Source organism: Rhincodon typus, chromosome 13 (assembly GCF_021869965.1).
Source record: "Rhincodon typus isolate 14 chromosome 13, sRhiTyp1.1, whole genome shotgun sequence".
Classification (NCBI taxonomy): Eukaryota; Metazoa; Chordata; class Chondrichthyes; order Orectolobiformes; family Rhincodontidae; genus Rhincodon; species Rhincodon typus.
In genome coordinates, this window is record NC_063344.1 from 19,191,605 (window position 1) to 19,205,628 (window position 14,024).

Genomic DNA, 14,024 nt, shown 5'->3' on the forward strand with positions numbered 1-14,024 from the left:
AATTTGGCTAGGTTACTGAACGAGTGATTCACATTGGATACTAACAAAACTCCGTCATGGACAGATGGCAGTAGTTAGGCCCTGAAGGCGGCCTTGCTTTCAAATCCCTCCATGACCCCACTTGCTCCCTATCTCTCTAACCTCTTCCAAACTTTCAATCCTCTGAGAGCTCGGTGCTTTTTCAATTTTGGTCTCTTCTGCAACCCCAACTTTCATCTCCCCAACCCTGGCAGCTGTACTTTCAGCTGCCTGTAGCCTAAACTCAAGAAGCCCTTTTCTAAACCTCTCCACACCTCTCTGCCAATATTCCTTCAAAGTTGTGTTAACTTGTGGTCACGTTGCAGTTGAGAATGTGCTGTATGAAGACCAGAGGCTGCTCATAGGCAATGTTCCCTTTAAAATGCAGGCCTACACTACAGCACGTCATTATTGAAGGGACTGTTCAGTCGAATCAAACAGCTGTGCACAGCAAGCAAAAATTAGAGGGCGTATTACTTTCTCTCCTTTTTGCTCTTTATATCCTCTTTGAAAACCATCCTCAAATTCTATCTTTTTGATCATCTGTCCAAGTATCTCCTCATGTTGCTCAGTATCTGGCTGTGGTTTATAATGCTCCTGTGAAATACCTAATGATAATTTACTCAACTAAAGGTATGACATAAAGATGGGTTTTTGTTGTTGCTATAAACTACAAGGCATTGGTGCTTCACCAAGGTACAGTTCTTGAAGTGAAAAGGTGTATTTCTGTGTTGCAGTATGGCCGGGGCACAGGCACAAAATCATCCTTCACTCCATTTGTGGACCCAAGGGTATTTCAGACATCACCAAGTGGCAGTGAGGAAGAGTCATCAGCAACAGGTAAGTGCCAAATGCAACTGACAAGGACACTGTCCGCCTCAGGGTCTAAACTTTGCAGAACCATCCACAGATTTGCATTTGCTAGGGCAATGACAAGCTATCAGTCTTGGCTGAGAGGTAGCACTCTGAGCTTAGTAAGAGGATCCTGGTCTTTAAGCCATTCCTCAAAACCATGAGCCTGTTATCTTATTCACACAATCCACTGACACCGACAGAGGGTGTGCTTCAATGACAAGAGTTCTGTCCTTTCAACATTTACACCCTCAGCCAAATGTGAACAATCCCACCACATTATTTCAATGAAGAGCAGGAGAGCTCTCCCCAGTACTCAGCCAACAGTTAACTGCCAGCTAGCATCATGAAAAGAGCTGAGCTGGACATTTGGCGCGGCACGGTGGCTCAGTGGTTAGCACTGCTGCCTCACAGCGCCAGGGGCTCGGGTTCGATTCCACTCTCGGGTGACTGTCTGTTGGAGTTTACACATTCTCCCTGTGTCTGCATGGGTTTCCTCTGGGTGCTCCGGTTTCCTCCCTAGCTCCAAAGATGTGCAGGGTAGGTGGATTGGCCATGCTAAATTGCCCATAGAGTTCAGAGATGTGTAGATTTAAGTGGGTTATAGGGGGATGGGTCTGGGTGTGATGCTGCAAGAGTCGGTGTGGACTTGCTGGGCCAAAGGGCCTGTTTTCACACTGTAGGGATTCTATGATTATCGCATTGATCTTTGTGGGATCTTGCTGTGCATAGCTTCGCTGCCATGTGTCATTGGTTAGATCCCTTGGTGCCATTTCCTCCTGCGACTTTAATTGGCTCTTCTGTTCCTCCAGCAATGTTCTCCAGTGAGATGCTCCGACAGGAACAGGCAAAGCTGAACGAAGTTCGGAAGATCTCCGTGGTAAATGTCAACCCGACGAACATCCGACCCCATAGTGACACCCCGGAGATCCGAAAATACAAGAAGCGGTTCAACTCCGAAATACTCTGTGCCGCACTTTGGGGTGAGCTACATATCATTTCCACCCTCCCCTAAGTCTATCTGCCAGTGATTATCTCTCTGTTCTCCTCAATGGGACCACTCATGCGACCATGAGAGGTCTCATATTAATCCTACTCTGCTCTTCATCCACACCTGTGCTTTTATTTTCTGGGGCCACAGCAGAAGCATCTAGACTGAGATCACTATTTGGCTTCAGCCACTGCTCCCCCCCACTTGCCAGGCTGAATCTGCTGAAGTTTCATCACCACTAATGCCCAGGTTATTGGATCCTGTGTAAGTCAGAGTGGCATCTGGAGCCTTACTGTGCAATTTGGCTCATCTGGGTGAGGCACCAACCCACTAAAGGTTGGGCTCGTTTGCAACACAAAGAAAGATGGTTTTGGTTGTTCAGCTCAGTCATTTCAGCTCCAGGACATCTCAGCAGGAGCTGCTCGAGGGAGTGTCCTCGACCCAACCATCTTCAGTTGCTTCATCAATGACTTTCCTTCCATTGTACGGTCAGAGATGAGGATATTTGCTGATAATTGTGCAATGTTCAGCACCATTCATGACTCTTTAGGTGATTCCTTAGGCACTGAGGCACTCCATGTCCAAATACAACAAGATCCGGACAATATCCAGGCTTGCACTGACAAGTGGCAAGTAACATTCACACTAAATAAGAGCCTTGACATCTCCAACAAGCAAGACTGTGACCATTCTCTCTCGATGTTGAATGATGTCGCTGAATCCCCACAGTCAACATCTTGGGGTTTATCACTTACCAGAAACTGCAGTTACCATGTAAATTCTGTTGTTACACGAATAGGTCAGAGACTAGGAACCCCGCAGCAAGTAACTCACCTCCTGACTCCCCACAGTCTGTCCACCATTCACAAGGTACAAGCCAGGAGAGTGATGGAATAGTCCCCATTTGCCTAGATGGGTGCAGCTCCAACAACATTCGAGCAGCTTGACACCATCCAGGATAAAGCTCCTTAGACAGTGTCTTCCAAACCCATGAGGAAGAGATCGGCATCATGTGAATGGGAACACCATCACCTGCAAGCTTCGCTCCATACTGACTTGTAAATATATTGCCATGCCTTCAATGTCACTGTAAAAAAAATTGGTACTTCCTTCATAATGGCACTGTCGATCTACCTACAGTAAATGGACGTTTTTCTTCCATTCATGGGACGTGGGTGTTTCTGTCTGGGCTAACATATATTCCTAACCATATCGTTTATGCATGTGTGTCTGTTTATCTATCTGTGTACCCCATTCAGTACTCGCCCATGTTGGGCTGTGATGCTGCCAAACAGCATCTGATTTGATTTGAACAGGAACTGGTGAGACTGTATTTGCAAGCTTGACTAGGGATTCCTATTAGCAGTTAGATTGGGCTACTTAAATGTTTCCGCGAACCAGGGCGATCATCTTGATGAAGGAACAAATCATAGCAGCATTTAAGGAAATAGGAGTGGTAAGAATCTGCTCCAAGTTGTCTATGTTCCTGGTGAGGAAGAAAAGATTCGACATCAGGAAGGATTGCGTCTGATTTATTTCTACCGGACACCAATCTCTTCCTCTGAAGCTAACAGCTATTCTGTTTTCCCTTGTGTTACAGGAGTGAACCTATTGGTGGGCACAGAAAATGGTTTAATGTTACTGGACAGAAGTGGCCAGGGGAAGGTTTACAACCTCATCAATCGGAGGCGCTTCCATCAGATGGATGTACTGGAGGGTCTTAACATCCTCGTGACGATATCTGGTAAGGGATCGCTTGGCATCTTCAGCGCACGTACATGACCCGTGTCAGCCATTCGTCAAGCGCATAAGAGAAGAAATAGTTAATTTTTGATCATTCAAGTTTAACAAGTTAATCCAACTTTCTTAAAGTCTTTTTGAGGTTTGGAAATGCGGAGCCAGAGTAAACTTTCTTCATCAGTCAAAAGTCATGAAAATTCAACTTACTGAAAAGGACAGCAGTAAAGACCAACTGAGATTTAACATGTAACAGTCGTGCCAGACAGACTGTGACTTGGTGCTGTGAGAAAGAGGTTCATTTTGATAAATTTTGTCCACTGTACAGGTAAGAAGAATAAATTGAGGGTGTATTACCTGTCTTGGTTGAAGAATAGGATATTGCACAATGATCCTGAGGTGGAGAAGAAACAGGGCTGGACCACAGTTGGTGATTTGGAGGGCTGCGTACATTACAAAGTTGGTATGTAACAAATTTAATGTCCATCATAGACTTTAGTTAATTAATCACTCTATAAACCGCTGTCTCAACCTGTCCTGCAACTTTCAATCATTTAAGCACAAATGTTTTCAGGTCCCTCTGCTCCTGCATCCCCTTAAAAATTGACAGCTTCAGTTTATATTTTCTCTCTGGGTCCTTTCTACTGCAATTAATCACATCATGCCTCTCTACATTAAATTTCATTTGTCATATGTCTATCCATCCCACCAACCTGTTCACATCCTTTTGCAGTTCCACACTATCCTCCTCATAGTTCACAATCTTTCCAAATTTCCTATCATCTCCAAGTTCTGATATTGTGCCCAGCAGACCCAGATCTAAGCCATATGTATCAGGAAAAGCAGAGATTCTAATGACAGTCCTTGAGGAACTCCAGTACAAAGCTTCCTCCAGTCCAAAATACATCCATTATGCAATACTTTCTGTTTCTAATCACTCATTCAAATTAATATCCATGCTGTTACAGTCCCTTTTATTGCATGAGCTGTAACTTTCTCACTGTTGTATGGCACTGTATCAAATGCCTTTTGGAAGTGTATGTAATCCACATCTCCAGAGTAGCCCTAATCAACCCTCTGTTACCTCATCGCAAAACTTTAGCAAGTTAGTTTAACAAAATTTTCCACTTTCACTCTCTTTAATGTCCTTGGATACATCTCATTCAAGCCTGATGCCTTGTAAACTTTTGAATATCCAATACCACCACCATATCAATTTTAAACTCTTAAATTTTCTTCATTACCCCTTTTATCACTATAACCTGGACAAGCATGCCCCCTACCTCCTTGCCTCCATTCCCTTTTTGCTCTCCAGTCAGCCGCAGTATTCTTTTCACCACATTTTATTATTTACAGAAGTTGTTTTGATTCCCTTTTATCTTAGCTGCCAGTCTCTTCTCATACTCTCTCTTTGGTTTTCTTATTCATTTTCTCCTCTGAAATATCTAAATTCTGCCAAAATAGGAGAAATTTTCTCTTGGCATGCATAGGTCAGCCACTTATTTTAGGAACATAATCAGGCCATTAAAGATCTTAAAATCTGTTTGAATAATTACAAATATCATGGTTGATTTGTACATCAACATTATCCACCCATCTGGTCTCAATGTCATTCATATCGAGCAAAAATCTAACAATCCTGGATTTAAAATTATCAGTGAAATGCCACCACATTTTCTTCTATACAAGAGAGCTCTCAACTTCCAACAACCTTGATGTGAAGACGTTTTTCCTAATTTCTCTTCTGATTGGCCTGGCTTGAATTTTAATTAGACACTCTCCAACCAGAAAAAAAAACCTTTCAAAATCCTGAAAATGTCGTCAAATCACCTTTAAACTTGTGCATCTCAGTGATCATTTTCCTAAACTATCTGTTGGAGTCCTGGTAACATTCTGATGAATCCTTCCTGCACATCTTCAAAGGTTAACAGATCCTTCATAAAGTCTGGTGCTGAGAAATGGGCACAGTGTTCTGGGTGTCATCTTATTTTCACTCAGTTTTGACACAGGAAGAAGTCCAGAACTGCTTAGGAACGCTGCCTAATTTCCTTCACTGGGATCCTGAGGGTATCCCAACATTCCCACTGGCTGAGGTTAACGTAGTCAACACAAACAGGGATCGAACCTGAGTCACTCATGAAGAGGCCACTTCCCGGTATTTTTCCTAAAGACTAAAATATCAGCTTCAGACTTGAACTAAGTTGTACAAAGTTAACCTCTTGAGTTGCTGTTGGGATATAGTTTTAGTCATAGGCAATAATTTCTGTTGAAAATACCTTACCGGTAAATAGCTCCTCAAAGCTTGAATTTAAATTTATTTTTTAATTTTTTTGAGTTAGCAAAAGATTCTTGAGGAAACAAAAGATCACTGGGGAGAAATGTAGATATGAGATTAAAATCAGATCAGCTATGGCTTATCAAATGGTGGAACAGGCTGAAAGTACCGAGTGATCGATACTTGTTTGTATGTGTGCATGTCTGAGCAGGTTGTTTCTTCGAACTGCAAAAAATCGTTTCAGCCAAAGCTGCTCATTTTCTTGACACCATGTCTGTAACTTTCAGCATACACTCCCTCCACCACTGATGCACAGCAACAACAGTGTGTTACAAGATGCACTGCAGCACCTTGCCAAGCTTCTTTTGATGGCACTTTCCAAACCAATGATTTTTCCCACGCAGCAACACCAGGGCAGCAGACAGATGGGAACACAACCACCTCCAAATTCCCTTTCAAGCCACCCACCATCCTGATTTGGAACTATACCACTGTTCCCGACACTGAACCTCACTCCCTAACAGCACCATACGTTTCTCTACAGGTCAAGAACAGAGGTGATTACTCCCACCTTTTAGGGGAAATTAGGGATGGGCTACAAACATTTGTACCCCACAAAAGAATAAAAATGAATTAACTTCTTAACAAGCATAAACTGCTTTTGCTAACTGAGTTAAGCACTCAATGAGCAACACAGAAACATAGCAAATAGGAGCAGGAGAAGGCCATTCAGTATGATCATGGCTGATCATTCGACTCCGTACCCTATAGCATCTTTCGCCATACACCCTTTGATCTGTTTAGCTCCAGGAACTATGTCTAACTCCTTCTTGAAAATGTTCAATGTTTTGGCCTTAACACTTTCATTGGCAGAGAATTTCACAGGCGCATCACTTTCTGGGTGAAGACATTTGTCCTCCTCTCAGTTTTGACTGGCCTACCCCATATCCTTAAACTGTGGACCCCTTCTTCTGCACTCCCCAGTCATTGGGAACATCCTTCCTGCATTTCTCTTGTCTAGTCCTTTTAGAATTTTATAGGCTTCCATGAGATCCCTCCTCATTCTTCTAAACTCGAGTAAATATCTAAACCAGTCCAGTCCCTCTTCATATGTCAGTCCTCCCATCCCAGGAATTAGTCTAGTAAACCTTTGTGCACTCCCTCCATAGTCAGAACATCCTTCCTCAGATTAAGAGACCAGACCTGTGCAGAATACTCTAGGTGTAGACTCATCAAGGCCCTGTACGATTGCAGCAAGAAATCCATGCTCCTGTGCTCAAATCCTCTGGCTATGAAGGCCAATGTACCATTTGCCTTCTTCACCAGTTACTGTGCCTGCATGCTTACTTTCAACAACTGGTGCACAAGGAAATCTATGTCTCATTGCACCTCCCCCTTTCCCAATTGCTATTGCAGAAAATACGGAGGCATGGGATTGAGGGTGATTTAGCGGTTTGGATCAGAAATTGGCTAGCTGTAAGAAGACAGAGGGTGGTGGTTGATGGGAAATGTTCATCCTGGAGTTCAGTTACTAGTGGTGTACCTCAAGGATCTGTTTTGGGGCCACTGCTGTTTGTCATTTTTATAAATGACCTGGATGAGGGCGTAGAAGGATGGGTTAGTAAATTTGCGGATGACACCAAAGTTGGTGGAGTTGTGGATAGTGCGGAAGGATGTTGCAGGTTACAGAGGGACATAGATAAGCTGCAGAGCTGGGCTGAGAGGTGGCAAATGGAGTTTAATGCGGAAGAGTGTGAGGTGATTCACTTTGGAAGGAGTAACAGGAATACAGAGTACTGGGCTAATGGTACTGGGCTTGGAGTATTGCGTACAGTTCTGGTCACCGCATTATAGGAAGGATGTGGAAGCATTGGAAAGGGTGCAGAGGAGATTTACCAGGATGTTGCCTGGTATGGAGGGAAGGTCTTATGAGGAAAGGCTGAGGGTCTTGAGGCTGTTTTCGTTAGAGAGAAGAAGGTTAAGAGGTGACTTGATAGAGACATACAAGATGATCAGAGGATTAGATAGGGTGGACAGTGGGAGCCTTTTTCCTCGGATGGTGATGGCTAGCACGAGGGGACATAGTTTTAAATTGAGGGGTGATAGATATAGGACAGATGTCAGAGGTAGGTTCTTTACTCAGAGAGTAGTAAGGGCGTGGAATGCCCTGCCTGCAAAAATAGTAGACTCGCCCATTTTAAGGGCATTTAAATGGTCATTGGATAAACATATGGATGATAATGGAATAGTTTAGGTTAGATGGGCTTCAGATTGATTTCACAGGTCGGCGCAACATCGAGGGCCGAGGGGCCTGTACTGCGCTGTAATGTTCTATGTTCTATGTTCTATGTTCTAATCTACCACCATTCAGATAATCATCCACTTTCCTGGTTTTTGCTACCAACGTGGATAACCACACATTTGTCCACATTATATTACATGTGCCATGCATTTGCACACTCACTCAACTTGTCCAAATCACACTGAAGTATCTCTGCATCCTTCTGTCAGCTCACCATCCCACTCAGCTTTGTGCTGCCTGCAAACTTTGAGATATAACATTTAGTTCCCTCATCTTATTTATTAATATATATTGTGAATAGCTGGGGTCCAACACTGATCCCTGCATTACTTACTGGTTACTGGCTGCCACTCAGAAAATGACCCATTTATTCCTACTCTTTGTTTCCTCTCTGTTCATGTCAGTACACTACAGCTTTAAGTTTACATGCTAATCTCTTTACGTGTGACCTTATTGAAAACCTTCTGAAAATCAAAGTAAACCACATCCACTAGTTCGCCCAGTTCAGTGAATAATCCTTGAAAATTTCCAACAGATTTGTCAAGCGTGATTTCCCTTTCATAAATCCATGCTTTCCAATCCTGTCATTGTTTTCCAGGTGCTTTGCTATCACTCTAGTATTTTCCTCATTACCAATTACAGGCGAACCAGTCTGTAATTCCCTGTTTTGTCTCTACCTCCATTTTCAAATAATGGGTTTATATCAGCTACTGACTAATCCATTGGAACTGTTCCATAGTCTGTAAAATCTTGAAAGATGACCACCATTGCATCCATTGTTCCTAGAGCCACTCCCTTAGGTACTCTGGGATAAACATTGCCGTGCCCTGGGATTTTGTTGGCCTTTAAACCCGTCAGTTTCCCCAACACCATTTCTCTATTACTGCTGATATTCTTCAGTTCTTCTCTTTGACTAGACCATGTATTCCCCAACATTCTTGGGATGTTATTTGTATCCTCCACTGTGAAGACAAAACCGAAATGTGCATTTAATTGTGCTGCCATACCTTTGTTCCTCATTATAATTTCCCCACTTTCTGACTGCAAGTTCTGGAATGAGGTCTGAATATACCAGCGTACACATGCCCAATAACATCATGATGGTAATAAAGTGTGTTTAATTATTGTGAGGCCCACAGCAAATCTTTCTCACTTAGAGCTTGTCTTCTTTCTGAACTGTAAGTTGCTATTAGTTCCACTTACCTGCTGTTTCTTGCTGTTTTTTCTTTTCAAGTAATTTGGAAGTTACTAATTTCCTTCCGAAAGTTCCTATTGAATTTGCCTCCATAATCCTCTCAGATAGCACATTGCAGAGAGTAAAAACTCACTGAGTTTAAAAATAATTCCCCTCACCTCTGAAATAAACCAAAACACAGTGCTGTGAATGCTGGAAATCTGAAATCAAAACAGAAATTGCTGAAGAAACTCAGCAGGTCTGGCAGCATTTGTGGAGGGAAAACAGAGTTAATGTTAACAAAATGTTAACTCTATTTTCCCTCCAGAGATGTTGTCAGAACTGCTGAATTTCTTCAACAATTTCTCTTTTGGTCTCCTTATTTCTGTTCTGATTCTTTTTTGCCAATTCCATCAATTATTTTGTTTCCTTTCAATTTGCAGTTAAATACGAGAGGATTAGGTTCCTTGTGATCGCTTTGAAGAATGCAGTGGAAATTTATGCCTGGGCACCAAAGCCTTATCACAAATTCATGGCCTTCAAGGTACAACTTTGACAAGACAAACTCATGTTATTGTTTTTCCCAAAGCTTCCATCAGCCATTTCAAATAACGAGCTTCTCTCAACAGTCTTTTGCAGATCTTCAGCACAAACCATTATTGGTTGACCTAACGGTGGAAGAAGGGCAAAGGTTAAAGGTTATCTATGGGTCTCACACTGGTTTCCATGTGATTGATGTCGATTCAGGGAATGTCTATGACATTTATATACCATCACATGTAAGTGGAATGTTCCACTGTTCTGATTCATGGTAGAGAAGCCTTCTGTCCTATTTGCCACAGCCCAAGTAACACGAAACCCTACAATATTGTATGTGTTGTAATGATTTAGAATGATATCACCTTGAAGGATGCCATGATGTCTGAGCCATCTGTTTGAAAGAACTATTCAATTATTCCCACTCTTTCCTCACCACTGTTCTCACGATTGTTAAATTTGAAATATTTATCCAATTCTTCATAAAAGTTACCATTGCATTGGCTTCTACCACCCTTTTCAGGCAGCTGTTATGATCCCAGCTGAGGTTAGTAGTGGACAAATCAGATCTAGATTGAAATCTGGCAAAATAGAACTCTTCTTTAGGGTTTGACAAGGTCACTGAAACCCAGAAACACCACAATAAAATACAATCCTGTTATTTCCAATAGCATCCCATCACTGTAGTCAAATTTCAAAGAGAATTCCCTTCTCTATCTCGAGTAGAGTTCAGCCTGGCTGTGGCTTCAACACCCAATCATGAGAATCTGATAGCCTTCCCCTGGATATCATCATATAACCAAGCCTAAACTTGCTCAACTTTAATTAACACACTCAGGATTTTAACCAAACACTTCTGGTCTGGAACTTTCAAGCTAATGTCCTTCATTTTCCTTGGTCAATGTAAGAGTCAACTTAATTTTGAAGGGCAGAATCTTGTCATCTGTCATAGATCTCTATTTCTCTCTTTCCCTTACCATCCCAATCTCTCTCCTTCTCCTTTCTCTGTCTTTCTTTCTATTTCTCTATCCGTTTCTCTCTTTGTCCCTGTCTGTCTTACCTGTCTCTTTCTTTCCCTGATTGTCCTTTCTGTCTTGGCTTTTATCTTTTCCCACGTTGATTAATGATGTTTGTGAAAATTTTCAAACCAGATTCAGGGCAACATCACACCTCATGCTCTCATTATTCTCCCCAAAACGGATGGGATGGAAATGCTGCTGTGTTATGAGGATGAGGGGGTTTATGTCAATACGTACGGGCGAATCACCAAGGACATTGTGTTGCAATGGGGGGAGATGCCCACATCTGTCGGTAAGGTCACAGAGAGCTTCCTCTCATTTTTTGCCTGCCCCTCAGTGACTGCCACCTGCATAATGAAGCTTCCTGTTTCTTCACTGCAGCCTACATCCATTCCAGCCAGATAATGGGCTGGGGCGAGAAGGCCATTGAGATTCGGTCAGTGGAGACTGGGCACTTGGATGGGGTTTTCATGCACAAGAGAGCACAACGCTTGAAGTTTCTGTGCGAGAGAAATGACAAGGTGAGAAGCTATTCCTATTCTCAGTGAAGCTACAGTCAACTACATTGACCTTGGGTTAAAAGCATGGCCCATGTCTGTTTCCCTTGAAGGCTGTGAGCTTAGTCTGCACTCAGTGTAGAGCTAAACCTTGCAAACAAGGGAGCACTAGATCGATGATTCCCCTGTTCTTTTTTTGTGTGTGACCTATATTTGTTTAAGTGGAGCAGCCTTTTAATATTTCATCAACAGCTGCAAACATGATAACATAAAGGGGAAGACTACTGCTTAGTTTAGACAGGATCATCTAGGTATTGTTGTGGCTTCAATGTTGCACAGCTTACAATCAACATGGGTCCCAACTCCAGTCTGTAATTCACTCCGAGGTATCTGTTATTCTCGACGTAAACCCCTGAATGCCTTGGTTAGCTTCCGGTCTGTAAATTACTCCTGCATATCTGTTATTCTATTCGTAAACCCCCTCAAACCCTTCAATTAGGTTCAAGGGATAATTCCCTTCCAGGTATCTGTTATTCTGTATATAAACCCCTGAAACTCACAATTAGATTCCAGCCTGTAACTCACTCCTGTGTATCTCTTATTCTATATCTATAAACTCCTTGATTACATTCCAGCCTGTAACTCATTCCTGTACATTCTGCCAATACTGTAACCTGAGCACTAACCGTCTGTAATTTCCAGGTTTTCTTTGCATCTGTGCGTTCGGGTGGAAGCAGCCAAGTTTTCTTCATGACCCTGAACAGGAACTCGATGATGAACTGGTAACAAGATGGAGAGCACGCATTCTGTTCACACTCGCACTGACATATGGAAGTCAACAATTTAGAGAGATTTCTAACCTTTAAAGGAAAAAGCCTCTTGATGTCACGGATATAAAAGGACTAATGCAATATAACAAAGCCTGTGTTGCGTATCTTGAGATGATAGTGATGATTTTTTTTAAGTCCCGGTAAACTTTGTGTGCGTGGCAAGGGTCTTGGAGGGAAAACCCTCAACATCGAGACCAGCTGTGAAGACCTCTTAGCATCAGGATACCCTGAAGGTGATGGTGTTATTTTCCTGCTGGCCACACTGTGCCAGAACTGAACATAGGGAGGGAGCTAGAGAGAGAGCATGATGCTGCTGCTGTCTCCAGTAGTGGAGAAAGTTGTGGGAATGGGCAGGGGTGGGTGTTGGCGGGGGTGGGCAGGGTGGGTGGGGCTGGTATCAGCAGGCAAATGAACGACCATATTTTCCCCAAAATCTTTGTCTTTTTTCTGATCATTAGAAACAAGGGCCCTGGCCTGGTAAAAAAAAAAGGGGCAGTCATTACTGTTAATTCTAACAATGAGGTAAGTGTTTTGTTCATAACAAAGGAAAATCAATCATTTAAAGGACAGATTACTACTAATTTCAAAGTTGATAGAACAGCATAGCAATTCTATCACTAGTTTGGTGGAAAGGTTCAGTGTGTGGCTGGGTGGCTTAATTTACAGAAGTGTATTTACACTTTGACTATAACTAGTGTTAGGCTCTGAGCCTAGTCGATTATTGGGTCTATTTCAGTTCACTAAGGTTTAATCTCAGGAATTTCCTTTGGGGATCTATTCCTGTTGAACTGACTGGTTGCAAAGGAATCCATAATGTCACTTTTGGAACAGGGGAGAAGACAGCATTACTTCTGGTGAAAAGTCTTTTTGGAAACTGCCTGGAAGGGTCAAGAGTGGGTGAGAGAAGAGGGAGGGAGGGTGCGAGGGGACCAAGGGACATGGTAGAAGGGAGGAAAAAGGGAAATGGAGGGTGAACTGCTGGAGGATCATTTTGGAGATATAATCCTTGTAAGTGATGTGAAAGGGTTCAGTGCCAGACAAAACAGCCAATCAAAAAGGGTGTTCCCAGCATCTTGCTACGCTCTGCCAACTACACTTGTATCCTCCCCCATGGCTCCAGTCATAAATTTATTCCAATAGCCTCAAGATGGTGTGGATATTTCCTGCAATTCTTTCACAGATGTGAACATCATTTCCAAGGACATCATTGGTTGCTCACTTCTTAAGGTCTTTGATCTGAATGGCTCATTCGGCCATTTCTGACGGCAGTTAAGAGTCAACCACATTGCTATGTGTCTGGAGGTACACGCAGGCCAGACCAGTTACGGATGGCAGATTTCCCTCCTGACACTATCAGAAACCCTTCCTCCCCACACCCAGTGCAATTGCTGAATGTTCCAACGTTGGCCATGGCTGTTTGGCGGGGGAAGGCAGTTTGCACATATGTTTATTTTAGTCAAACACTTGGTAGGTTGGCAGTAAAGGACAAAGCTGGAAGTGAAGGCAGGCTGGAGGTTGACACATCAGTGCTAAGGAGGTGGTCACAGATGTTACTCAGTCACGTGTGCCCGGCCTTCAATCATTTTGGTGGCATTTTGTTTGTTTTGAAAATGCAAAAGCCAAAAAGAAGAAATGGATTTCTACATTATGAATTACCCTGTGAGAGGGAGGGGTGTGGTTAGGGGTTGGGGACAAAATGTGGGGACGTAGCGTGTGTTATTTGGGAGCTTGATGAGTTCTGCTCCTCTATAGAACCCACTTGTGTATCTGTCTAAATGGTTATGATTGAACT

At 42.8% G+C, this 14,024-nt stretch overlaps 1 protein-coding gene across 1 annotated transcript in view; it reads left to right on the forward strand.

Moving 5' to 3' along the window:
• tnika (TRAF2 and NCK interacting kinase a) overlaps positions 1-12,580 on the forward strand; it is a 206,858-nt gene extending 194,278 nt beyond the window's left edge. The window contains exons 21-29 of the mRNA XM_048604542.1: positions 756-858; positions 1,683-1,853; positions 3,462-3,605; positions 3,927-4,061; positions 9,793-9,893; positions 9,979-10,128; positions 11,038-11,197; positions 11,287-11,426; positions 12,105-12,580. Of these exons, the coding sequence (XP_048460499.1) occupies positions 756-858; positions 1,683-1,853; positions 3,462-3,605; positions 3,927-4,061; positions 9,793-9,893; positions 9,979-10,128; positions 11,038-11,197; positions 11,287-11,426; positions 12,105-12,188 (1,188 nt within the window). The 3' untranslated portion in view covers positions 12,189-12,580. The remainder of the gene's footprint in view (positions 1-755; positions 859-1,682; positions 1,854-3,461; positions 3,606-3,926; positions 4,062-9,792; positions 9,894-9,978; positions 10,129-11,037; positions 11,198-11,286; positions 11,427-12,104) is intronic.
• Positions 12,581-14,024: the final 1,444 nt, after the last annotated feature.